The sequence below is a fragment of the Ctenopharyngodon idella genome, chromosome 11 (assembly GCF_019924925.1).
Source record: "Ctenopharyngodon idella isolate HZGC_01 chromosome 11, HZGC01, whole genome shotgun sequence".
Taxonomy (NCBI): domain Eukaryota; kingdom Metazoa; phylum Chordata; class Actinopteri; order Cypriniformes; family Xenocyprididae; genus Ctenopharyngodon; species Ctenopharyngodon idella.
Window position 1 is genome coordinate 5,715,955 of NC_067230.1, and position 26,036 is coordinate 5,741,990.

At 37.6% G+C, this 26,036-nt stretch overlaps 1 protein-coding gene across 1 annotated transcript in view; it reads right to left on the minus strand.

Moving 5' to 3' along the window:
* lrig1 (leucine-rich repeats and immunoglobulin-like domains 1) overlaps positions 1-26,036 on the minus strand; it is a 42,841-nt gene that overhangs the window by 8,102 nt on the left and 8,703 nt on the right. The window contains exons 2-12 of the mRNA XM_051912104.1: positions 22,213-22,284; positions 20,215-20,289; positions 12,723-12,860; positions 12,466-12,609; positions 11,095-11,238; positions 10,781-10,924; positions 9,168-9,311; positions 4,557-4,637; positions 1,825-1,896; positions 1,369-1,440; positions 3-166 (exon numbers count right to left, since the gene is read on the minus strand). Coding sequence (XP_051768064.1) covers positions 3-166; positions 1,369-1,440; positions 1,825-1,896; positions 4,557-4,637; positions 9,168-9,311; positions 10,781-10,924; positions 11,095-11,238; positions 12,466-12,609; positions 12,723-12,860; positions 20,215-20,289; positions 22,213-22,284 — 1,250 coding nt within the window. The remainder of the gene's footprint in view (positions 1-2; positions 167-1,368; positions 1,441-1,824; positions 1,897-4,556; positions 4,638-9,167; positions 9,312-10,780; positions 10,925-11,094; positions 11,239-12,465; positions 12,610-12,722; positions 12,861-20,214; positions 20,290-22,212; positions 22,285-26,036) is intronic.

Genomic DNA, 26,036 nt, shown 5'->3' on the forward strand with positions numbered 1-26,036 from the left:
ACCACAAACAAAGCTCTGTGGTGGGGCCTGGTAGATGCTAGTGCCCTTTAAGCTTTCTGGGTGGGCACATGTGGCCTGAACGCCAGGCTGCAGCCCTCGTGTTACCAGCCACTCCGGAAACCAGTGCAGCTGGCAGTCACACAGAAAACTATCACTCTGAATATGACTGCAGAAAGAGGGATCGAAAGAGAGAGAGAGAGAGAGAGAGAGAGAGAGAGAGAGAGAGAGAGAGAGAGAGAGAGAGAGATCAGTAAAAGCCAGTTAGCATGATTTGACAGAACTGAATTACTGTGCGCTTTCAAGTTGTCACATAGAAGCGTCCAAAAAAAATACCTCATTTAATATTAGCATAAAGCATATTAGCATATATATATATATATATATAAATATAAATAATTAATAAATATGAATTGTTAATAATTAATTTATTAATTAAATAATAAATAAATTTATTAAAAATGTACACTTTCAGACTGAAATATATTTAATGTTATTTCAACAACAATAAATAATATTCTGTTCAAAAGTTTAGGGTTGGTACGATTTTTTTGTTTGTTTGTTTGTTTGTTTTTTAAATCTTATGTTCACCAAGGCTGCATTTTATTTGTTAAAAAATACATTAAATCAGTAATATTTTAAAATATTATTACAATGAAAATAAACAGTTTTCTATTTCAGTATATTTTAAAATGTAATTTATTCCTGTGGTGACAAAGCTGAATTTTCAGCCTTCAGTCACATGATCTTTCAGAAATCATTCTAATATGCTGATTTGGTGCTCAAGAAACATTTCTTATTATTATCAATGTTAAAAACAGCTGTGCTGCTTAATATTTTTGTGGAAGTTGTGATGCATTTTTTCAGTATTATTTGATGAATACAAAGAAATTGGAAATAGAAATCTTTTGTTACATTAAATATGTTTTACTGTCACCTTTGATCAATTTAATGCATCCTTACTGAAAAAAAAAAAAAAAAAGAATTTATTAAAAAAAAAAAAAAAAAAAAAAAAACTGTATCTTAAAGACCCCAAACTTTTGAACAGCAGTATATATAAAAAGAAAGTACATTTAAGTAATAGTATTATTATCAGTAAATACTCAGGCACATGGGTTTTAAAAAAATCAGTACGAATGGAAAGTTCACTTAAAATAAATATTTTATTATTTAAATTGTCATTAGTGATGGCATTATATTTCCTTTAAGCCTTAAAAGGAAGCTAAACATTTAATTCCTCAAGTATTTGTATTAATCACAATTACTTGTATGACTGTTAACTGTCAGCCAAACATTCATGATGTCGAGAAACATTATAACCACATGAGTGGTTGTGCGTGTGAAAAGGAGCACGTGTTTGATGGGACTCACAGGTAACGCAGGTTCTTCATCTTACTGAATGCCTCTGGTTGGATGGAACGGATGGCATTTTCCCCCAAGTTTCTGTTGAGAGATTAAACAGGGCCCTCAGGCGTGACAGAAAGAGGACATGGGAATGTTCACATACAGCTGCTGCACTCGCATGCAAATCCATAGCCTATTTTTATACGGGATAACTCCGAACAAGGTGGAAAGACCCAAATATCAAATGTGGAGTTACAGCATCTGCAGAAGTGCTTAAAAATTCCATTTCTTCTACGAAACTGACCATATGCTCCATAACTTTGCAAGTTAAAGCTGGCTCTAACGAGACAAGAGCAGCTGGCCTTGCAAACCACCCCGTCCTCTCCTTTTACAAAGACACTATTAAATTGCTAGCAGCCCTCTTAAGCATTTACTTTTGGCAGCCGCTGCTGTAAGTGCCGAACAGCATTGTGGGATACTCACAGGTGCTCCAGAGCCTCCAGGCCCGAGAAGGCTTTCTTGGCCACCGACTTGATCTTGTTTCCAAACAGAGTTCTGCCGTTTCCAGACACGCAGGGCGAGATAACCGAGTGGGAAGAGAGAGAGAGAGAGAGAGAGAGAAAAAGAGTGCACAATTAGTTGGGCAGAATCTGATAAGAGAGGGGGATTGTGGGATTGGAAATCCGAACTGTGTAGAGATTAGGAGGAGGGCGAGGAATCAGGGGCCCGGCGCAGCTCTTCAAAGCTTACTTTTATCTTTATTAGAATTTAATAGCGATGACAAGGTAGAGCCCAGAGCTCGAGGTCACATGAAAAGGAGCTTCAGTGGCCAGAGGACGACACGGCTTGTAAAGTAATAAAAGTAGCCTTGTCAAGGCTGTGGTTCAAACCCCTTGTAGGGGCTAATCCTGCTTGCTCTTCAAAAGCAGCCGTACACGCACCGCGGGACGGCGAAGGAGAACGGGCTCCTTCGGGGATGTAACCTCCCCCCCCCCCCTTCACCCCCCAGATGACACGATTTCCATTCTTAAGCATGTTGGACCAAAACCAGCCCCTGATCAGTGCACTTCCTGTCCAAGAGGGCTCAAGACTTCTCAGTCAGCACCGTGAAAGCCAACACCTCCTCATATAAACCAGATTTGACACCTGACAATGTTGTCGTTTCAATCAGGGGATGATCTTCCTGACCTTGGATGGGCGAATATTGGCTCACAATCTTGAGGCATGTCTGGGGCTGATGCATGCTGTGATAAACAAGACCTTCACAGCAGCAGAAAGAAATAGCGATGCACTGATATTAAAATTCTGGCTGATCTGATCTGATCCTTATTTTCACGTTATGGCTGATAAAAAAAAAAGTGAATGATCAATGTTAAAAATCTATATAAATCTATAAAAAGCTTTTTTAAAAAAAAATCTCTATTTTATCTTAAATTAAAAATAAAAAATATAAAAACTAAAATCATTTTTTAATGCTACATGGCATCACAACATAGTAATGTTAGATTTGTTAGACCAGTAGATTTTTCTAATTGATTTTGAGATTTGCTAAAGATTAGTGTTACCTTTGTTATTATATTATTAGTGATTATAAACATTAACGATGACTGCAAAGGTAATCTAAATGTAAAAATAGGGGAAATTAACATGCGGAATTTATATTGATGGATATCAATAAATAAAAAAAAATTTAAAAAATAAATCGGTAAGCACTATTTTAACTAATAATGTGCAATACATTTGTTACAATATTTATTAATCTTTGTTAATGTTAGTTAATAAAAATGCAACTGTTCACTGTTAGGTTATTTTAGCTCAGGTCCATTAAAAAAATATTAACAGATAGGCCTAAAACTTTTGATTTTTGAAAATGTATTAGCAAATGTTGAAATTAACATTAATTAAGATTAAGAAATGCTTCTTAAGTATTATTCTTTGCTAGTTCATGTTAACTAATATAGGTTATATTTATAAGCTTATTTTAAAATGTTACCAAATAATATATAAACAATTTTATAAAGTATAAAAATGTACATCCTAAAAAAGATACTATGCTAAAAAAAATATTGTATATTCAATAATGGATCTATTAAATAAAGCATTCATTTAATTGTAAAAAATAGAAAAATAAAAAAAATCTCACCACTATAGTAAAGTTGCATGACAGCTACCTAGTTTTTTCAATACATACTTTTAGGAATCACCGCAGTAAACCCAGCCCTTGCCGTGTCTGTCAGCAGACTGATGGTCTGTGTGTGTGTGACAGCATCTGTCATCTCCTGAAAGACTAAGACATCACCTCCACTCATCTCCTCAGGCCCCCCCACCATTTCTGAAGCAACCACCCATCTGCAGGTCACCCTCTGGGCAGCCTCGAGCCCTGAGCTTCCATACCAACCCCATCATTCAAAAGCTCTAGCAGTTCGTTCCAACAAAACTGAGGTTCCAAATAGAAACCACTGAAATAGATGCTAACTGGATCAGTTAACATCAAGAGAAGGTGCACACAGAATCTGTGCGTGAAGAGTTCAAATGATTCGCAAGCAAATTATCAAAAAAAAATAGACTAAAACTTAAGTCATTCTCCCATTTTAAACTATAGGAATGGCCACGTCCCCATCTTGTGGTAACAAAATAATGGAAAAGACTTTGATGATGTGCGTGTCGCTCTCTAATTCTCACTCGCATATTCCCAGGATGGGTGAATAGGCTTTCTGGCAGGGTGGCTGTCAGGATTTGGCCAGGGATGTGCATCAACAGGCGGCTTCCGAAGATTTGCGAACCTCTGCTCCCGTAACAAAAGGCGCAGAGCCGGGCGTTTGATGTGTGTGAATACACCCCCCTCCTCCGCCGGCCTCGCGGTTTATGCCCTTGCTGATTCCATCACAACAGCAAAGCCAAGAGCTCATCTCCTTTCGGTCAATGATGAAAAAAGTGTTCGCCCCTAGTAATCAAATTCAATTGACCTTCCTTTACCAAATCTGCAATGCGTGATATATGAGCCTTGTGTAAGATGCAGGTTGAGGTTACCTGTGCTTCCTATTCTTTTTAACTTAAGAAACAGGAAATTTTCTTGGAAAAGCGTGGCCTGATTTTGTACTATGCAATTTGATGTTTACTGTGAAGCAGGAGATTGGGGATGTCACTTGTCATGGTTGCAACTGGTTTAAGATTGTCCAGAATTTAAGTGCAGAGGGAAAGAGTATGATACTCACAGCTTGTTGAGGTTTTCGAGGCCAGTGAAGGCCCCATTGGTGTCCTCTATAGTGCCAGAGATGTCATTGTGATCCAACTCCCTGCAGAGAGAAAAAGAAAGAGATTAAGAGAGACAGAAAGTATGGAACAATTGACATTTGCTAAGCTCCAACCACCTTGGTTAGTTTAGATCTTCCCAGAAATAAACTGGAAATTTCCATAAATAGTGAAGGTTTTTTCTAAATATTCTTCTGTGGGCTGGAATAAAGTGTGAAGCACTTTTACTCTGCACTTAATTTTATATGTATATAAAATAAAATTAGTGTTTTAGCATTTTTTTCGATCATTTCTGTAGAAAAAAAATTAGGTACGATTGGTCAGTAATGTTTTAAAAGCGGTGTTTAATGGTGGGTCAATTTTTCGTCCTTATACTGCTGACAGATGTTCCTCAATGGCACAAGCTGCCCTGGACACCTGGTTGAAAACAAGAACGTCCAACAACACTCTCTTTCTTGCTTTCTCTCCCTCTCTTTCCCTCTGCCAACCAAGCACATTCTTTTCTTTGTGAATTGTGACATTAAGGAGCGCAGCAACGCACAGGCCAATGCATGAATAATGCATGACAGCTGAAAGCGTCTTGCACAAACACAACTCTTTCACACAGTTGCGCACATATACTCACTCTGACAGCCGTTTGAATCAGTCACCGCACCAACCATGTTGGCAGGTAAAGGCATATGGGCACATCACATAATACAACTTCAGACGAATCTCAAACAAGCCTGGACAGTGCCAGTCCCAAACTTTCTGATGCAAATCTCTAAACATGAAGGATGTGGCAGGCCTGTTCCTCTAATTTAAATAATCATGCTTTCGAACACATTTCAGTGAAACCTGTCAGTTAAAGCCCAAAGTATACTTCAGTTTTTGCATGCAACTGCTACAAACAATAGATGGCCATTTGTTTGAGGGGATAAAGAGATACTCACAACGCAGACACTAAACAAGAATGAAACTTTCTAGTGCGCACTTGTTGAGCGCCTGTGTTCGCACGCTCTCAAATAGAGTATACTTTGAAAGGCTGTGTGTTTGGCTGTGTGTTTGGCTGTATGCACACGCTAAGCATTTGCATCAAAACTCATGTATACTTTGGGTTTTAGATGGTATTAAGGCGAGGTCACATTTATAGGGCTGCAAAAACTATTCGATAAAATCGATAATGAAAATCATCAACAAATTACAGCAAAGAATAACGCATTTCTGTGGACAAAATGCATCTAAAAATAGTGAAGGGAACAGATTGAGCAGCTGCGGGAAAGGCACATGATCAAAGCTGATCAAAACATGAGAATTCTTTGTTTTAAGCTTCAAGCTAAAGCATTAGCATAATGGCTTGCCCTGTCAGGCACTTTGACAGATGCATGTGCATCCTCAGCGCAAAACATTCGTTCTACGTCTATATCCTTATTTGTAAATGTTACAAATTCACGTGAGCATTTACATTTTGCATAAAGGCTCGTCCTGACAGTCTGCGTTAAACTTCAAACTTTACTGAAGAGCGCCGGCGCGCGCACCCGTGTCAGACAGAATGCGGGAGAGAGGGAGACAATTAATATTCAGCGAAAAATACTCATTTGGCTGAAATATCTGTTGTTTAAAGTTAAATTTAGATTTAAAAATCAACATGTCATTCAAGTATTTTATGAGAGTAGTAACTGTAAAGGGATAACAACATGTAATTGAATATAAATGTAAGACATTTCTTATAGACTATTTACGGGATAAAGAAGTTTGAACAAAGTGTGTGTTTTTCTTTATTATCTTTATTCCTATCTTCATTTTTAATGTAGAGTAGAGATTTAAACTATATTCACTATATACAGTGCTAAAGTTATTAGACATCTGATGTATGGTTTGTGCCACAGGTCAGGGCAGCCTAAACTATCAGTATTGGTGCTAAAATCATTTTTCATGTTTCTGTAATGGTTAATCCACCAGTATGTGTAAGCTCTTTAGTTACAGCAGTATTTCTAAAGCTACAATATATTTATTGTTGTTATCCATGAATTTTTGATTTTACTGTTTTACAAGGCAGGAAAAAGTAAAACACTTCATAGTTGGTTTTTTTTTGTTTGTTTTTTGTTTTCCTCTCTCAGATGCCCAAATAAATTACAGTCAATAAGAACGGAGACCGTTATTATGTGTGAATATTATTTAGAAACTATTTAGTTGTTTCAGTTTGTTATTTTCCTAATAAATGGCAATACCATTTTTAGATTTAAACAAGTTTTTGATAGATTCCTAAAACATTTGTGTTCTCTCTTTATTATGACAGGTAGTCTAATAAATTAGGCACTGTATGTTTTCATAGCATTCAATTGGCACATTTGTTTGAAGTACATTGGGCAGGATGTGCAATACTGTGTTTTTTTTTTGTCAATAAAATAAAAATAAATAAAATTAGGATTTTTATCCGATTGATTAAACGAAAAAATAATCGGCCAACTAATAGCCACACATTTACCGTTGTTGTATTAATTTTCACGGGTGAAATCCAGTCATTTCAATAGGAATCCCCTCAATCTGGAATGTCATATGAGGCCGTATGATTTAACTACATAGATTTTGTATCGTAAATTTGCGAATGCGCAGAAAGTTGCTTGATTTGAAAGTGAATTCTGTGTGAGTTGTGCTTCATACATTGCTACACTTATAAAGGAAAATGAACGTTTTTGCCCTGCAATACTTAGCTGAAATTTTGAAAATGTGATCGCAACTTTACAATGTTTTGGTAGACTTTTAATGGAATTCTTTGAAGTACTATGGTATATGAATAGTAAGTGACGTGACGTGTAGCCAAGTATGGTGTCCCATACTCGAAATTTGAATTTGTGCTCTGCATTTCACCCATCCAAGTGCACACACACCCGGAGCAGTGGGCAGCCATTTTTGCTTCGGCGCCTGGGGAGTGATTGGGGGGGTTAGGTGCCTTGCTCAAGGGCACCTCAGTTGTGGGTAATGAGAGGAAAAAGAGTGCTGTTCATTCACTCCCACACCTACATTTCCTGCCAGTACTGAGACTCGAACCCGCAACCTTCGGGTTACAAGTCCAACGCTCTAACCATTAAGCCAGAACTGCCCCCCATCTCAAAATACCATGTTATCTGTTATCTGATGCCATTTTTGTAAGGGGTCCCATTGTTTCTACGCCATTAAAAAAAGATTATTGTTGCTGAAAAAGAATAAATGTCTTTTTGAGGTGAAAGAGTGGAGGGATTGTGCCCATTCCCTCCAGGCTGACAACCGCCCCTTTGGCTCTTTCTGTTACTTTCCCTCCATGCCTGGCCTCGGCTGCCAATTTCCTATTCTTTCTGGCTGGCTGCTTGTGAATGGACCCTGGCTTGTTAATGACAGTAGGGGCGGAGGCCCCCAGGCCTGACCCCCACCTTCTCGGCTCAAAGACGGTCCGGTTCTGGTCTTTCACACCCGACCAGGGCTTCTCTCGCCCGGCCAGAAGCGCGCACCAATTAAAACCTCCCCTGCTCCTTTTCAACGGGAGACCCAGCAAGGCACTAAGGCCATGATTAGATTAGAACTGGCTCAGAGGAGAGTGAGAGAGAAAGTGAGGGAGAAAGAGAGAGAACGATATAAAGGAAATCAAGCAAGTAAGACATAAAGGAAGGACGGAACAAAAGAAAACAGAGGCCCTCACAATCGCACTTCACAGGCCCCTTCCCCCCACACTCTGCCCACTGCCAGCAGCGCTGAGGGCCGTGTTGTGCCTTGGCTTGTCACCCTACTGTGAAAAAGCCTTCATCTAAGAAAGTAAAGGCAGAATTCTTCTCTCTTTTCTCTTTTGAGACACTGAAAGAGGGGGGCATGAAGTGGCGGTTGAGACTTTGTGTGTCTATAGAAGTCAGGCAGGAGAGCTGGTCTCCCATAATGCCTTTCACTGTGCGGGAAAAAAGAGGTTGCCTCTTCTAGGAGGCCTTGAGCAGGGTGCACATGTGCATCCAACTTTGGTGGGAACCAACAAGGAAACAATAAGGAAAAGAAACCAGAAAGCTTTCTCTCCAGACTTAATGGCTAACGGCTACTTTAGCAACTGCCACTAAATCAATCAACACCACAGTTTTAATTCATTTAGAAACTAAGACTGTTTTGTTTACCCATTTCAAAAAGGGAAATGCTGTCTAGAACACTGTGGAACAATTGATTTCAATGGGGATGGTGTGTTGCCTTGTGTAGGCATTCTTTTTTTTTTCATCAATTTTTGATAGGCGGGTCTCTTTAATATTTTATTTCTATGTATTATTTACTATTTGTTATTCTTTACTTTTTATCATTTTAATTTATTTTATTTTATGGATTTTTTTAACATATAGTAGAGAATTACTTTTTGGGTATTATTGGGTAGAAAGAAAAAGAAATGTAATCAGGGCAGAACGGACTTGAGCCTGCTTACCCCGTATGAACACCATGACTCAGTGTGATAGATCTGTGGCATAATGGTTGGCATGTAGACTTCCAAAACACTATGCCACAGCTTTGACACCATCAATTGTTTTTCACATGCAGGATTAGTCCCATTCTGGATCCTAGAGGCTTCTTCACAGGGTAGGAACACTTACAGTGTACGTAGGGAACTAAGGCCTCTGAATGCTCCCTCCGTGATGTGACTGATGGAATTGTGTCCCAAACGCAGCGAGATCAAATTCACCAGCTTGGCAAAACTACCCTCAGACAGCTTCGTCAGGTTATTATAAGACAAGTTCCTGCAAAAAATGGAAAACAAACAAGAAGTGCGTTCAACTTTTGCATTAGCATATTATGGTATCCTCGATTGGCATTTGCAAACTTAGGCTTTTTCACTGTTTATCACAGAAGGTTGATGTCCCATCAGGCACAGTCATGTCCAGAATGCAATAACAGCCATGTCATAAACCTATCTGCAAAATCACGGTGGACCACTCAGTTGATACCACAGTCAACATGCCCTACCAATAAAGCCTTGTTACCCCCACGACGGACAAGAGTGTTAGCTAGAGGAAGATATCGCAAAATACGCTTGACAGGACTGAGCAGTGTATACACACATTCACCCAGATAAGATCACTTTCACTCAGGTACAGATCTCTATGTAACACTTGGCAGACATATACGTGGAGGATTACGCTGTTTTCTTTAACTAGCATCAGGAGAGATGAGTGAAAATGGGGCTGAGCTCCTAAGCGCTGGCAATCCCGTGCATCATTAGGGGATAAACAGAGCTTATCTACAGCAAGACGAGGAGTGCTGTGCGTTTAGTGCAGTAGGTGATACTGCGGACAAATGCTTCCGTGTAATGTAAAGATTGGGTGCGATTACATTTTGACCAGGTGTCAAATTTGAACAATAACCAAGATTATATTTTATGTTATATACACTACCGTTCAAAAGTTTGGGGTAAGTTAGATTTTGTTTCAAGAAATTAATACATTTATTCAGCAAGGATGAATTAAACTGATCAAAAGTGACAGTAAAGACATTTACAATGTTGCAAAAGATTTCTATTTCAAATAAATGCTGTTATTTTGAATTTTCTATTCATGAAAGAATCAGGAAAAAAATGTAGGGTTTCCACAAAAATATGAAGCAGTACATATGTTTTCAGCATTGATAATAATGTTACATGAGCACCAAATCAGCATATTAGAATGATTTCTGAAGGATTATGTGACTGAAGACTGAAGTAGTGATGCTGAAAATTCAGCTTTACCATTACAGGAATAAATCACAATATATTAAAATAGAAAACCATTATTTTAAATTGAAATAATATTATACAATATTACTGTTTTAACTGGAGTTTTGATCAAATAAATGCAGCATTGTTGAGCATAAGAGACATCTTTCAAAAACATTAAAAAAAAAAAAAAAAAAAAATCATACCAACCCCAAACCTTGAATTGTTTATGTACAAACATCTGAAAATCATCTTAGAAAGAGCAGATTTACATAGATTCTAAATCATAAATGTCATTCTAACATCTTAGTGACATATGTGTGCCATCTTAAACCATAAAAAATAAATGTATGTATAAATATAATAAATCATTAAATAAAATTGTATTATTCTTTTAAACAAGAAATAAATGGGGTTTTTTTTTTTTCCCTTCATATTTATGGTTCATAAGAGATTTATTTATTTATAAATAAGAACGAGGAGGAGATGGTTGAGGAGAGGAAGAGAGGGATATCTTACAGTTCTCGCAGTCTCTCACAGAAGCCCCAGCCCTCAGGGTTAAAGTTAGAGATGGAGTTGTTGGAGAGGTAGAGCTGCAGAAGCGACTCCAGACCATACAGAGAGCCGCTGTTCACCTCCCGCAGACTGTTATAGTCCAGGTGCCTACAGATGACAAAAAAGAAAAGCAAAATGCTTCACTACATGTGGTAGATGTAGATTTTATTGCAAATCACTTTGGTAAGAAATGTCAGTTACAAATGGTCTATTGTGACAACTATTAATAATTAAATAGCAGTTGTTTAGGTTGTGGTAACATGAAGGTTTGAACTCACAGAACCCTCATCCGGGCCAGACCCCAGAACGCCCCATCCGTCAGCTTGCTGATGTTGTTTCTCTGAAGCTTGAGAACTTCTAAACTGCTCAAACCTTGGAAGGTTAGTCCCTCGATCAACCGCAACCTGTTCCTGCTTAGCTCCCTACAAAACACACAATTAAAATGTGAATAAAGTAAATTACCAAAAAGGATGAAGTACTTGAGGAAATGTAGTTCTCATATTCTGAAGACATTAAAAAAATGTTTTTTTTATGGGCATCTATGGTTTCAAAAATCCTTTCACATCCAAGGAACCTTTCCATTGCACAAAAGGTTCTTCATGGTGGAAAAAGGTTATTAAAATATACTTCACACTGAGAAAAAAAGTTCTTTGGGAACCCAAAATGGTTCATATATGGCATTGCTTTGAAAACTCTTTTTTGAAAACTTTATTTTTAAGAGTGTAGAATTGTAAACTGATAGCATGTCCAGCTGACCATCAGGTCAAATAAAGCAGCTCTGCTCCCTCTTCGATGTCATTACTAACTAACATATTGTTCTCGCTCACCAACATAGCTGTGGCTTTGTGGTTGCTGAAATGCGCTCCAGGTGTGTGTGCATGTGTGTGAAAGGTTTAATATGAGCTTATGTTGCCTCATACATACATAGATTCAGTATCACTGTGTCCACCTGAAGAACAAAGCATATTTTTGATGGAAGTCTGATATGAGCAGAAACAAAGAGCTTAGGTACAGATGGTTACGCTTGGGGCACAGAGGGATCAATGGATCTGCAATGGAGCTAAAGAATTGTCCTGCTCTGATGTTTATCAATGGCCTTCTGATCATGAATGCTGATATGTTTAATATAACATGTGGAAACAAGTGTTGGGGAAGGTATTTCAAACTGTAGTTCCAAAGCTGCTGAATAATTTAAAATATAGTTTAAACTACTCAACTACTCATAAAATAAAGTATATTAACTACCCTTTTAAAAAAGCAGTTGCACAATAACATTAATTGAACAAATGTGTCCAAAACAGTAGTAGTATAGAGATGTAGGGTTTTGTCACATTACCCTTTGGGTTCCCATTGGAAATGTTCTTATGTTTGAAAACAGCTGGACCAAGTGCAATTAAAAGGAGCAAAACTTGGGGGTTGAACTGTTGAAAACAGTTGTGTTGCTTAATGTTTCGGTGGAAACTGATACTTTTTTTGGGATTCTTCATTGAATAAAGTTCAAAATAGCAGCATTTATTTCAAATAAAAATCTTTTGTAACATTACAAATGTTTTTACTGGCACTTTCGATCAATTTAATGAGTCCTTGTCCTTTCTTTCTTTCTGAACCCAAACCTTTGAACGTGTATATGGATAGTATAGTGCACTCACAGTTGTGTGAGCTTGGGCAGCTCCAGGCCTTTAACGGGAAGGTGGGTCAGTCGGTTCCGGCTCAATCTGAGGATCTGCAGACTTCCGGCGAGGTTCTTAAATGCCCCGAACTCCAGATGAACAATCTTATTACTGCTCAGGTGCCTACAGAGATTAAATATCACACTTCAAAATTTGACAGAATACAGTGTTACATGAAAACACAGATGTTCACAGTTATATCTATTTGAAAGAGAGAGAATGAGTGTATTTCTTACAGGTCCTTGATTTGTAACCCCGGAGGGAAGCAGTTCTCTCTCAGCTCTGTGATGTCATTATTACTCAGATCTAGCGTCTCCAGAGCAGAGAAGTTCTGCAGCAGGCTCCCCTCCAGTCTGCGGATTTTATTATGGTGCCTAGAAGGGAAAAAAAGAACATATCTATTATAACTAACTCTATACACAGCTGTACAAACCTTCACAGAGTGTTTAATATGGTTTCACGTGACACTCTGGACAGATTACATATTAATCTATTGTTTAATGTCTACAGAGATCAGGCAAACAAATAGAATATCCTGACAAAAAACTAAGACTGGAGATCTGTCCTTGGTTACTCTAGACTTATAATTCTCACGTCACGTTATCGCAGTGTTTTTCGGTTTATTAGTGCATAGGCAACTATGTGAAGCCATATGTTGACCCACATATCTGCGCTGATAGGCGGCTGGCTGCTCTAACCACATGAGGCTCTTTCGGAGAGAATGTGTCAATAGGGCTTTGAAGCCCAATGGAGGCTTGTTTCCACACACGCCTTTAGAAGTGCCAAGTGACTGTGGCTTGATACGGTAACTTGATTTGTCAACACACACATGCAAACGCACAAACACATACAGGCCTGGAATCCCAAACAAAAACCCAGCAATGGTGACAAATATCAGTCAGATGATAGATTCATCTAAACCTGTGTATGTCTGTTTCTGTACATATAGCTTTGGGTGCAACAGAAGAGATTAACAACAAACTAAATATATTATGACTCAAGTAACTTTTGAATGTTAAAATACTTTCATCCTATTCCAGTTTAAAGTGAAAAGACAACTATATGCCACTTCATTTCAGCTTTAAAACAATTTTTCACACCAAAGATTTTAAACCAAAACAATGCATTTCTATGATATGCATCACATCTAGTTTTTGCACTGGACTCTGTGTTAATACTTTTGGTACAAAAAAATGTGTTATGTTTGTGAATATTTTATACTTTAGTTTTGTTTAGTCAGACAAAAGTGTAAAGGCCCGTTCAAACCTCGTTCTAAATATAAAAGAATAGCACTGTCCACACCACAGCTATAACGATAACGATATAGAGAAACAATATCGTTGGGATCACTTTTAAGAACGATTTTTTTTCCAGCTGTTGAACGATAAAACACTGACAGCCAATCAGAATTCATTCTAATTTAAGAGGTCACGCATTTAAAATGGCAGATGACATTGTGGAGAAGTTAATCGCCGAGGTCCAGAAAAAGCCACCACTGTTTGACAAGTCAAACCCCCTTTTCAAGGATACTTTAAAGAAAATGGATCTATGGAAAACAATCGGTCATACCCTCAGAATAAATAGTGAGAATATTAACAATGAGATCATTATGCCAGGCTAGCAAACAGTGTAAAATGAAATTACCTCAGGTATCCAGCGCTAGTTTCGCTAACATTGTCTTGCTTCCTTTGAAGTTGCAGTGAAAAAAGACTTGGCGTTGTTTTTATTCCACTATATTGACTTTGTCAGCTAAATTCACTGTTAGATTAGATCAATGACACTAGCTATTCACTTAAAACATAGCATGCTAAGGACATCTGCTGGTTAAAGCCATGTAAATGCAACAAGAACTGCAAAAACATGTTGGACACACTTTGAAACCGCAGCGAGTGAGCTCTACACCAGACGTGAACGGTGCGACGCAACGCGTCAATAGACAGTAGAACCCATTGTAATCAGTGATATTGTCTACACTGGATACGGCGCGATGCAACACCACAAATTCCTGACAATAAACGGATTTTCCGTTCTATTTCTGATGTAGTCCAAGTGCTTTGCAATGGTCGGTTTGTCGCATTCAGTGTAGACAGCTTTTAGCTGTTGCTGCGCGGTGCGATGTAGACACGGTGTTAGTTATCTTTATAGTTATTGTTCTTGGTGTAAACGGGCCTTAACAATCAGGTATTTAACCTTTTTTCAAATCTTAAATTATGGATTGGATTTGGATTAGATTCAGTGTGAAGTGTTAGGGTTAGTTTGTGAATATTTTGTAGTTTAGTTTTGTTTAGTCAAAGAAAAGTGTACAAATTCAGTATCCAACCTTTTTCAAATGTTAAAAATTCTGCATTGTATTTGGATTAACACTTTCATTTGATTTGCAAATTTTTCATACTCTTGTCAATTCAGTCATGCAAACTTTTTCGAAAAATAAAATAAAATAAATACAATTTCCACACAAGACTTGGTTTTAGAGTGAATATTTTGTTTTGTTTGTGAATATTTTTTTGTTTTGTTTTTGTTTAGTAGGAAGTAAAGACAAATCAATAACAGTTTTCTCTCAAGGGGGCTTTGGATTTCTGTCCTTTCCCCTTTTTTCTTTGCTTCTATTTCTCTTTAGGGTTGAGGCATGAGAAAGCAGCTGACTTAAGAATCACACTTGTTTTTGCCGGCCACGGAAGGAATGGCGAGGTCAAGCTCTCCACATCTGGAATTTGTTTTGGGGTAGTTTCAGAGTAAGCCATCCCCGGCACTGGAGGATGGGACAGTACTAAAGAAAAAAAAAAAAAGAAAAAAATCTCCCTCTATTAAATTTGCTACTAGATAACAAAAAGAAAGAGAGTGGGCTTAAGGAAATGACGTTGCATAAGATGAAAGCTTGGGGTACAAGCTATTGGGCAAATACCGTGGGATATTAATACGGTTTATTCAATACAATAATATATATCAATGAACCCTGGCATTACTATTTGTTACCATTTCTATCTGAAAGTACCGCCACAGTACTTTTTTGCAAGGATACAATGGGCTAACTGAACCTTCAATTCCAATATTCTCCATACTAAATCAGACAGATCTTCGGTCGTACCTGAAACATCCTCCACTAAGGCTGGCTAGTCATGCTCAATGCTCCAGCACCTGCACTATGATCAATGCTAGCAGGAAACCCAACAAAGTCCAGGCACACAGGCCCATACAGCAAAGACGAGTCTGTGCTAGAACAACAAAGCCTCCTTATTCGGATTCCCAATTCTGCGTAAATCTCACGGTAAACACATGGTCCGCTGAGACCAAGAGGGGATTTCTGCTCTGGTTGTCTGCTGGCAGGTGTTCTGTGGGAGCCTGACAGACCAGCAAGGCCTTTCCCAGTGAAGACGGGACCCGGCCGACACGCAGATGCTCCCTGGGTTGACCGTTTAACTGGAATTCTGGGTGGGAATTGCGAGGGGGAAAAGAAAAGAGGAATGGAAGGACAGAAGAAAGAGCGAGTGAGAACGACGGAAGGAAAGAGAAAAGGAGGGAGTACCCCCACTGTCCCACCTGAATAAACAGACAGAGGGTATGGATAAGGACGAGCGTTGTGCTTACCGCCCTACAGGATGTTCCTGTGACTAACAGAGCACTGAGACTCCACTGAGTAGCAGGTCAGCAGCTGGTGACCTTCTCCGGGCAAAAAAAAAACATGCTGACGTTAACGAGAGAAACGGTCCACTCTCATGCGCTGGCCAACCCAGGCCTGATTCCACAGAACGTTTTAATGTGGTACTGCTGGGATCTGCTCGGATCTAGGATCAGACTTACCACATCTGGGTTACAGCAGATCCTAAAACAGACCTAAGCCAAAACGATATTTTACAAATAGTTTACAAAGACTTTGCTTGTGGTTTAGTTGTTTTTTTTTTTGTTTTTTTTTTACACTTGTTTGGGTTAAACTGAAATGCTGTAGCTGGGTTCCAGACCAACGTCTGGATCAGTGTCTGAATCAGTTGTTGTGAAGAGAGAGAGAGTGTGGGAGCTGAATGTCTTAGCCAGTTAATCCAACCAAAGCAGCACCGCACAAAGGATTAGCAGGTTTGCTGCTTTAGGCAGCATTGATTGGCTTATCTGCTTGATGAACTCCAAAAATAAGGAGAGGTTTGGGAAGGTTTTTTGAAGGGTATTCTGAGCCTTCAAAGATTGTTTCAGGTAGAGATGGATTGGAATGGATGAGTAGACTAGTTAGTCAAACAACCAACTAGTTTATTTATTTATTTTGTGTTCTTTTTAAAAGGATAATTCATCCAAATCACCCATCATATCACCCATCACCCAATTATGTACCACAATAGAAAGTCATACCAGCTTGGAACAACATGAAGGTGAGTAAATAATGGCAGAATTTTAAATTAAAGGTAAACTCTCTTTAATATATATACATTTTTTTTATTCAAAGAGTATAATTCCATACCCTTAAGGCCCCGATATGCTCACGGTGAAGTTCTTTTTTTGTTTTTCGTTTATGGGTAAAACGATGTTCGAAATACATCTGCCGCCGCCCACACTGCTGAGAGCGAAGTTTAGATGAATATGTAAATATGTGTTGCGTGCTTTCCTCTCAGTAACAAAATAAACACAAAAAAAAAAAGAAAAGAAAAAGCTAGCATTTTTTTTATAGAAAGCATAAGAAAAGCATCTGATCATAAGAACAAGGTTATGTTAGCATGAGCTCTGCAAATTAGCACTCCTAGTCACGTCAAGTTTATTTATATGGCATTTTATTCAATAGATTATTTGAAAGCAAGCAGCTTTACGTTATCAAACATGAAAAACAGTGTCAGTGCCTTGTTTCATCAGAAGCACAACTTCATTTTCAACTATAAAGCGGCTATCCAGTGTGTTTATGTTTTCACCCACGGAGACCTTACCCTGACGGACTCAACAGACGAAATGAGTCAGCCGTTTCGAACTCCCAAAATGAACTTCATTTTGGCCTGATTTTGTTCGCAATGACATAAAGCAGCAATAATACAGTAGAGTTGCACGATTTATCGCGATTAAACCGCACTCGATTTGGCAAAGGCTGCGATTATTTTATGCGCAGCTTGTCAGAGCTGTACTGCTCTGTGATCAGTAGTAAATGCTTCTCCATCTGAAAGCCAGAGGGCGCTCTTGCACAGAAACTGTAAATATGCCCTGCCACAGAAGATAACATGCGTCATATCGCTGTAGCTGAATAAACGGAAGATTGAAACACTTTGATTGATTATTCTGTGTAAGAAGCCACATCATCTCACAGAAGGATGCTCAACTGTCGTTATGAAGTGAGTTTGGAGTAAAAACATGTTATTAAATGTTGTCTTTTGTTGGACAAGATGTTAATAAATGCTTCTAATGTCTGGAAAGATGTTTGACGTGTATTACTTTTTCAAATGTACATTATAAGCGTCTCAATCTCGCAGTGCTTTCAGATAGATTAGCATTTGGAGCCATACTTCATTGACAAGCTGCGCATAAAAAAAATAAATAAATAAAAAAAAAAAATAATCGCAGCCTGTGTGATTTCATAATCACACTAAGACTCGCGTTTAAGCGACAATCGCGTTTAAGTTCAATGTTATTTTCAATCGTCTAGCCAAACCAACAGAATTTAAGCACTGTCACACATTAAGACTCTGTGATACATGGAACTTTATTACTTTTTTGGCAATTTATTATTTAAGAATATTACTTTTGCCTACAAAACCAACATCGTTTATATATCAGTGATTTTATTTGGCTATTAAATTTTCTAAAAAGACTTTTTTTACTTCGTCTTAAACATCGAGTCTAATAAGTAACAATGGCTATTTTAATGATATATTGGTTTCTTTCAATATTCCATACTGAAAAATCATCAAAAGATGAAAAATATTTAGACATAAAGATAAATTTGTCAATCAAACGTTTTAACGTAAATAAATGTGGGCTCCAGATACCCCCTACCCTCAGCCCTACCATACACCTCACACAACTAGCAAGAGTAACATCTGTCAAACACTCCCCAACAGCTGACAATCACAACAAACTAAAACAGCACTATATTTCAGTGTGCATTTGTACTATATGGCTTGCATTGCTGTGGCAGTAAAACGTGAGACCGGATGTCCCACATCAAACTGTTTGAATACGACTGTCAGCAGTCAAAGGAAAAGATTAAAATCAGTAGAATGCAGACTCTGCTGTTTAAACACTTTACTAGAGAGAGAGGGAAAGAGAGAGCTACTGTTTAAATGGTGTACTCAGTTCAGATGAAACGGGGCATTGAGGAGTCTGGTGTTGGTGACAGACGAAGCAGTATTTTAGTGCTGGCTCTGTGGCCGTATCACAGGGGGCTGCTGTCCGACAGCATTCCAGCTGGTGAACTCAGAGGGAAGGAATTCTGCGGCGTTCCGAACAAGAGCCACGAGCAGGAGCAGGGTCAGGTGTTCCTCACAGGTGGAAATCGAGAACTCTCGCTCTTTCTGTTCCTACCCCTTCATCCGTCTGTATCAGTAACCATCCGATCTCGCCCCCTTTCCGACCGACCCCTCCCCCAATTTTTTACAGTAAACCATTTGATTGACAGCTACAGCTGCGCGTTCTACTGCATTCAGCTGTGCGGCTCAAAAAAGACGAGCCCTTCCCGATATGCAGCGGCCCTCCATAGCAACAGGCCTCGAACCAAGGCCAAATAAAGAAGCACCCTTCCATTTGGACCTACATTCCCTGATCATCACCCCCCATTCCAACCTTTCCCGATATCCTCCAAGCACAGCTTGGCAGTGTAATATCAAATGTTCGAATCCTGTGAAGTGAACTGAGCAGTCGTCAGTTTTTTCATCATTTCTGGGAGATGGTGATTAACTGTAAATCAATGAGGTCACACCATGACAGCACAACTGCCCGCTATAAAGACACCGATCGCTTTACCGCTCAAATGAATGACACATTTGGTAGTGGAGAGATATATTACAGATGGGAACATGATCTGTGCAGAAGACAGATTACTGCTGGGATATCAGTCTGTGTGAAGGAGATATAGGCAAACTGGTTCTCTGAAACAGGGATATACAGAATTAAGTCTATAACTAAGCATTATTTAAAGCGTGTAAAGCGTATTTTGATACTTTGATGTAAAGAATTCACTGCTTGAAAACAGCATTGTTGTTTTTTTAAATTCTTCAATCATTTTGCAGTTCTGTTTGGTGACACTTTAAAATAACGCACTTCACCTTTGATATTAGTTTAAGTGTAAAACTGATACTCTTCACTAACATTTTCATCTTGTGCAAATCTGTCAATGTTACTATAAAACTGTGAAAACTCATATTCACAAACCATAAATGTGTACCTGGATGCTGAGGAAGGAATGGGCTTAACCGCCAAGAAACAAACACAGATTCACATGATCACCCCAAATAAGGTAGTAATTCTCCAGGGTAATGCTAGTAAAGGCAGTTCCACCATTCTGAGTTTCACTACCACAGCCAGCAACACTAAACACCGTCCAGAGATGGGAATTTTTAGGCTCACACAATCCGATTTAATAACTACAAAAATATTAAACAAGTAACAAATGGAAAGGAATTACTTGAAACATGTTTTCACTAAAATTGAAAAATCCCTAATAGAAAATACGACTGCTCACACCGTGCAAACAATAATTTGTCTCATGTATAGAAAGTGCCAACTCAGCAGTAGGCATCATCACAGCACACAGTGATGTTTACTCACAAGAACAATGTAACGACTGTTGTTGCTGCGTCTCCAAATGAGGGGATGGATGTCAGCTCATTGTGGTCAAACCTCCTGTCAATCAAAAAAACAGGACAAAATCCAGGTTAAACATAGCTTAATATAATTTATTGGTAACACTTAAGTATGGGGAACACATATTATTCACTATTAACTACAACTTTTCCCACAGTAAACTCCCAATTTACTGCTTATTAATAGTTAGTAAGGTAGTTCTTAAAGGATTAGTCCACTTTCAAATAAAAATTTCCTGATAATTTACTAACCCCCATGTCATCCAAGATGTCCATGTGCTTCTTTCTTCAGTCGAAAAGAAATTAAGGTTTTTGATGAAAACATTCCAGGATTATTCTCCTTATAGTGGACTTCAATTGGCCCCAAACGGTTGAAGGTCAATTGTTATATACTTGCACTAGCATACTGTATATGACAATTTAGTTCAAACTTTGACCTGTGGAGGGCAGTAATACACTTAGCAGCATCTACACTGCCGGAATTCTAATAGAGAAGAAGAAGAGAGCTAGTTCAAGACGAGCGTCTATGGTTAAAACGTATATAATTTTTTTTTATTTTTTTTTAGAAAATGACCGATCGTTTCGCTAGATAAGACCCTTATTCCTCGTCTGGTATCGTTTAAAGCCCTTTGAAGCTGCACTAAAACTGTAATTTTGACCTTCAACCGTTTTCATCAAAAACGTTAATTTCTTTTTGACTGAAGAAAGAAGGACATGGACATCTTAGATGACATGGGGGTGAGTAAATTATCAGGAAATTTTTATTTGAAAGTGGACTAATCCTTTAAGTTTAGATATTGGGTAGGATTGAGAATGTAGAGTAAGGTCATGCAGAATAAGGCATTAATATGTGCTTAAAAATAAATAGCCATTATTCTAGAAATATGCAAGCTAATAAGCAACTAGTTAAAAGACCCTAAAATTAAGTGTTACCAATATATTTATAACATTTGTAATAACATTTCTTATAATATACCTCATAGATGTCACATTTGAAATATTGTATGTAGTGTATATTTTTGAATATGTATTTTGTGATAAATATATTCATAAATAAAATAAATTTGATATATAATATTATATAATATATGCTTTTACCATGGGAACAGGATTCAAGAAATATACAAAATCTCATATAGAAATAATATATTTAATATATATTTTTGAAAATGTTTTAATAATAAAATAAAATAGTAAAATAAAATAATAAAATAAATAAATAAATAAATAAATAAATATTATATTATTTTTATATATATTTTTTTTTTATTATTTATTAAAGATCTTACTGACAGTGACCATCCACACATCAAGAGAGAAAGTAGGCCCGTCTGGCTGAGGGCCAGACACAGTCCCTCGATGTATTAAATATTTACAGCGCAGGTTAGTGGCTGGTGTCGGGTGATGATGGAAGGCGCTTATAATAGCAAACCTCTTTATTCCCAATCTCCGCCACTTTCAGGACAATAGCCACCAGCAAAAGTACTTAAATATCCAATAGCACTGACAGCACACTTTAAAATGATTTATGACCGATTGTGGCTAATGGCTGTAATTAACATTATTACACCATTTAATGTACTTCATTCAATTGCCTCTCTCAGTGGGGTTTTAGCTGTGGGAATGTTTTCTAGCCAGGATCAGAAGTGGTTTATATGTTACACGTAAAATTACTCAGCTCTTCTACTCAGAAACAAAGAGCTGTCTTTAAATTATATGCTTAAAGATGTGAATTGAATGAAAACGAATTAAGATCAATTTAAAAAGACATCATTGTCCTGAAAACAAACGTTGGCCATAAAGTTTGTGAAGGACAACAACACCCTAGAACATTCTGTTGCAGCCCTGGAAAAGATGCTAGCATGCTAATTGATTTCATTAAACAGGGACAGATTTACAGCTGACATTGGGCAGATCTACAGGAGGTTTAGACATGATGGGGACATGGGACTGTTCTACTCACACTTCTCTCAGGTTGGGCAGATTGGAGAGGATGTCCATATCGACTGCTGTCAGCTTGTTGTGGCTCAGATTTCTGAGTGAACAAAGAGAGGGAGGGGAAGAGAGAGAGAAATTTATTAAAACACTTTAGTCAGGCACTCATAACGGTCGACAGACTCTACTCCTTCAGTAAAAAGCGGTGACGTGAAAATGATCGCATTTATCTCACGAGCAAACTCATTCAAGCGCCCTAAATCTCTCGCCTCACTATATCTACTTTGCCAGCAGCAGCTTTCAACAACACACCGAACAGTCTATCAGTTCGGTTCATCACTGAAACGTGTCATATCGACACTTATGGCCCATAAATCAGAAACATCAACAGCCTCCTTTAGCGGGACGTCATCTTCATTTCAGCGCGGTTCAGGCGAGCACTCATCCAAGGGCTTCGGATTGGGCTTGGCAGAGCACTGACCTCCTGCTCTCCCTGCTGAAATGTCAGAGATTGATGGCGCTGTGATCTATAAAGCTCCTGTCAGCTCTGTGGTTTCTTCCTTCGCTCCTCAGCTACTGCAAGCTCAGAATTTCCTTTCGGATGGGCTGCACCATTCTGCATTGTTTATAGTTGGAGTAATTGGTTTAAAAAGGGGCTCTTTAACTGAATTGATATTTAATTTTAGAAGAGTATTGAAATTTTGAAAGTACTTTTTTTCCTTTTTTATTCATTTTTAGAGAAAGAGAGAGAACCACAAATTATGAGCAAAGAAAGCAGGAATGGCATTAAGAAATGATGCAGGTGAGCTGGATTCGAAGTGGAATTTCCCAAATAAACACCAAGGCTCAACATGTATGGATCACAAAAATAATGTTTAATGTTTTTGAAAGAAGTCTCTTATGCTAACCAAGGCTGCATTTATTTGATCAAAAATACAGCAAAAACAGTATTATTTTGTGAAATTTTATTACAATGATTTTTTTTTTTTTTTTTTTTAATCCTGTGATGGCAAAGCTGAATTTTCAGCATCATTACTCCAGTCTTCAGTGTCACATGATTCTTCAGAAATCATTCTAATATGCTGATTTGGTGCTCAAGAAACATTTAATTTTATCAATGTTGAAAACAGTTGTGCTGATAAATATTTTTGTAAAAACTGTGATCATTCATTTCAGGATTCATCAAAAGAACAGCATGCATTTCAAATAGAAATCTTTTGTAACATTAAAAATGTCTTTACTGTAACTTTCGATCAATTTATTTCCTTCTTTGCTGAATAAAAGTATTAATTTCTTTTCTTTTCTTTTTTTTTTTTATAAAATCTTACTGACCCCAAAAACTGTTAAATACTAAATACTTCTCCATATATATTTTACACGAATATTCTATTTCAAATACTTATATTTTAAAGGAATAAGCTAGCTTAAATGTATCATATATTTTGTAAGCCAATATTGCCGGTTAAATATTGCACTATATTTTTGTAAAGGAATTTTCCAGGTTGAATTCAAGTTAAACAACTGACAATTATGCACTTAAACTGGAAGTCTAATGGGGCAACAATTAGTGACTGGGCTTTTGGAAGTTCAGACCAATGAAAAGTGTAATAAGAAGTATCTACCTGTAAAATCCGTTTAGAAAGCTGTTTGTTCCCGCAAACACAAACTATTGACTTTCGGATTATCTTCAACTCCCTGACTAACAGATTCAATGACGCACCCATCTAGTTCCATTTAGTAGAGTTAGCCGTTTTAATCGGCAGCTCATCTGTGCTTGTAAAGAAACAATTGGATGATTGTTTTTCCATGTGAGTCGATTGTGAGCGAGGTTTTGTGAAGCTAGCTCGTTGTAAAGAAGCGGAATTACACCTAATGTGTCTGTTTCTCACACTGTCAAACACAGACCATGAAGCTGTGCGTATGCAAACTTGAGATAGAACAGACATGGAATATAATTAACATTTAGTATGGTTGTACACCTTCTCAATTTAGCATTGTGTACCAAAAAAGGAATAAACAAATAGGAAAAATATTTTAATGACGCATTGCAGACATAATTATCTTTTTAAGTAGCTCAATCTGTCCCTATTCAAGCAGTAAAGTTAGCAAAAGCAATTTACTCTAGTAATTCATTTGGTCTGAACAGGAAAAACTGTCACAATGCTTCTGTGGTTCGGCTCATGTGTGTGTTTGTGTGGAGATAATAACACAGGGTGAGCTGCCCTGAAGGTAATCGTCTGACAGGGGTGAACACAGCAAAATTGCAGTCCTGTACCATGAGGCAATTACCTAATTATACCGAAGCAAAGTGAAAAATTACAGGCTTTCTTAAAAGAGCCTCGCCAGGGGGCACGAGAAAAATCATGTACGCGTTTGGAACGGCAGTTGCTAATCTGCTTTAGCCGTTTCCAAACTGCAAATTGCTGAAAGTGAGCGTAATGAAACAGACAATCTCGTCTTTCACGCGCCGATTACTGACTGATGTTCATATTAGTTTCCACTACAGAATCGTAAGGGCTGAAAAGGAGACCAAATACAAGGTTAAACAACTTCACAATTATCTGAGCTAAGATATGATGTGTTAACAGCTCTGTCAATCATTAGTGGGTGGAGCTAATAAAGAGATGGGAAGTATTAGAGTCATTTAAATGTTTTAATGCCCATTAGACTAGATCACCTCAGTCTTCATGGGGACCTAATGTTTGGAGAACTGACCTATTCCTAACCCGCCAAAAAGGAAATGAGAGTGATTATATAATCACAGTGTTTAATTCTCAGTCACTCCACTTTGTTTAAGCCTCTTTATCTTATCAGATAACACTAACTTTCACACCTTCAGGCTGCCCTTTGGGGCATAAATCACATGGCCGTTGTAACCGTACAGCAGGCTTAACTAACACTCCAGTTTTCCAGTGAGGGCTGATTTAAATGTAAAGTCTTTAAAAATCAAGTCTTTTGTGGCTTCTGAAGTCCAAAATGTGAGTTTGTGGCTTTCAGGCCATGTTATCTACATGAAAATTTGTTGTGTGGGGGAAAAAAAAAAAAAAAAATGTTTTAATGTTTTTGAAAGAAGCCTATTATGCTCACCAAGGCTACATTTATTTAATGAAAAATACAATACAAATTGTAATTGTAATTTATTCCTGTGATGGCAAAGTTGAATTTTCAACAGCCATTACTTCAGTATCTTCAGTCTTCAGTATCACATGATCCTTCATAAATCATTCTGATATGCTTATTTGGAGCTCAAGAAACATTTCTTATTATTATAAATGTGAAAACAGTTGTGGCTGGTTAATATTTTTGTGAAAACCAAGAAAGTAAAAAAAGAATGAGTCCTTCGATATCTCACTCCAACTTTTTGTTCGAATAACAAATATTTTAAGATGGACAAAACATCAAGTTATTGAGGTTTGACATAAAATCAACAATGATGATAAAGCTATATGAATACAGCTATAACTTTATATTATATAAAAATATATTTTCATATTTTTCTATCATTATATTTCTATCTAACATAACTATTGTGTATTTGTGATTACCCGTATATTATCAGACTAGTCAGAAAGGCCAGAAAACTCAAGAAATGAATGAATGAACAAAGTAGCACATGTAAATCAACTAATTAAAACGACTATGTGTAAATATATTTATTAACTTTCTAGTCTTAACCTATTTGCTTTAATGCCTATTATGATTCAAACTATGAACAAACCCATTGCTCTTAACTCTGAACGAAACAAAATCTCCTCTTCCTCAGAGAGTCTTGCTGGCCAACTAGACCTTTAAGTGAAAACCAGAAACACTCTTTTGGATCACTAAGAAACTAGTTAGTGAAGTTGAAGGTGA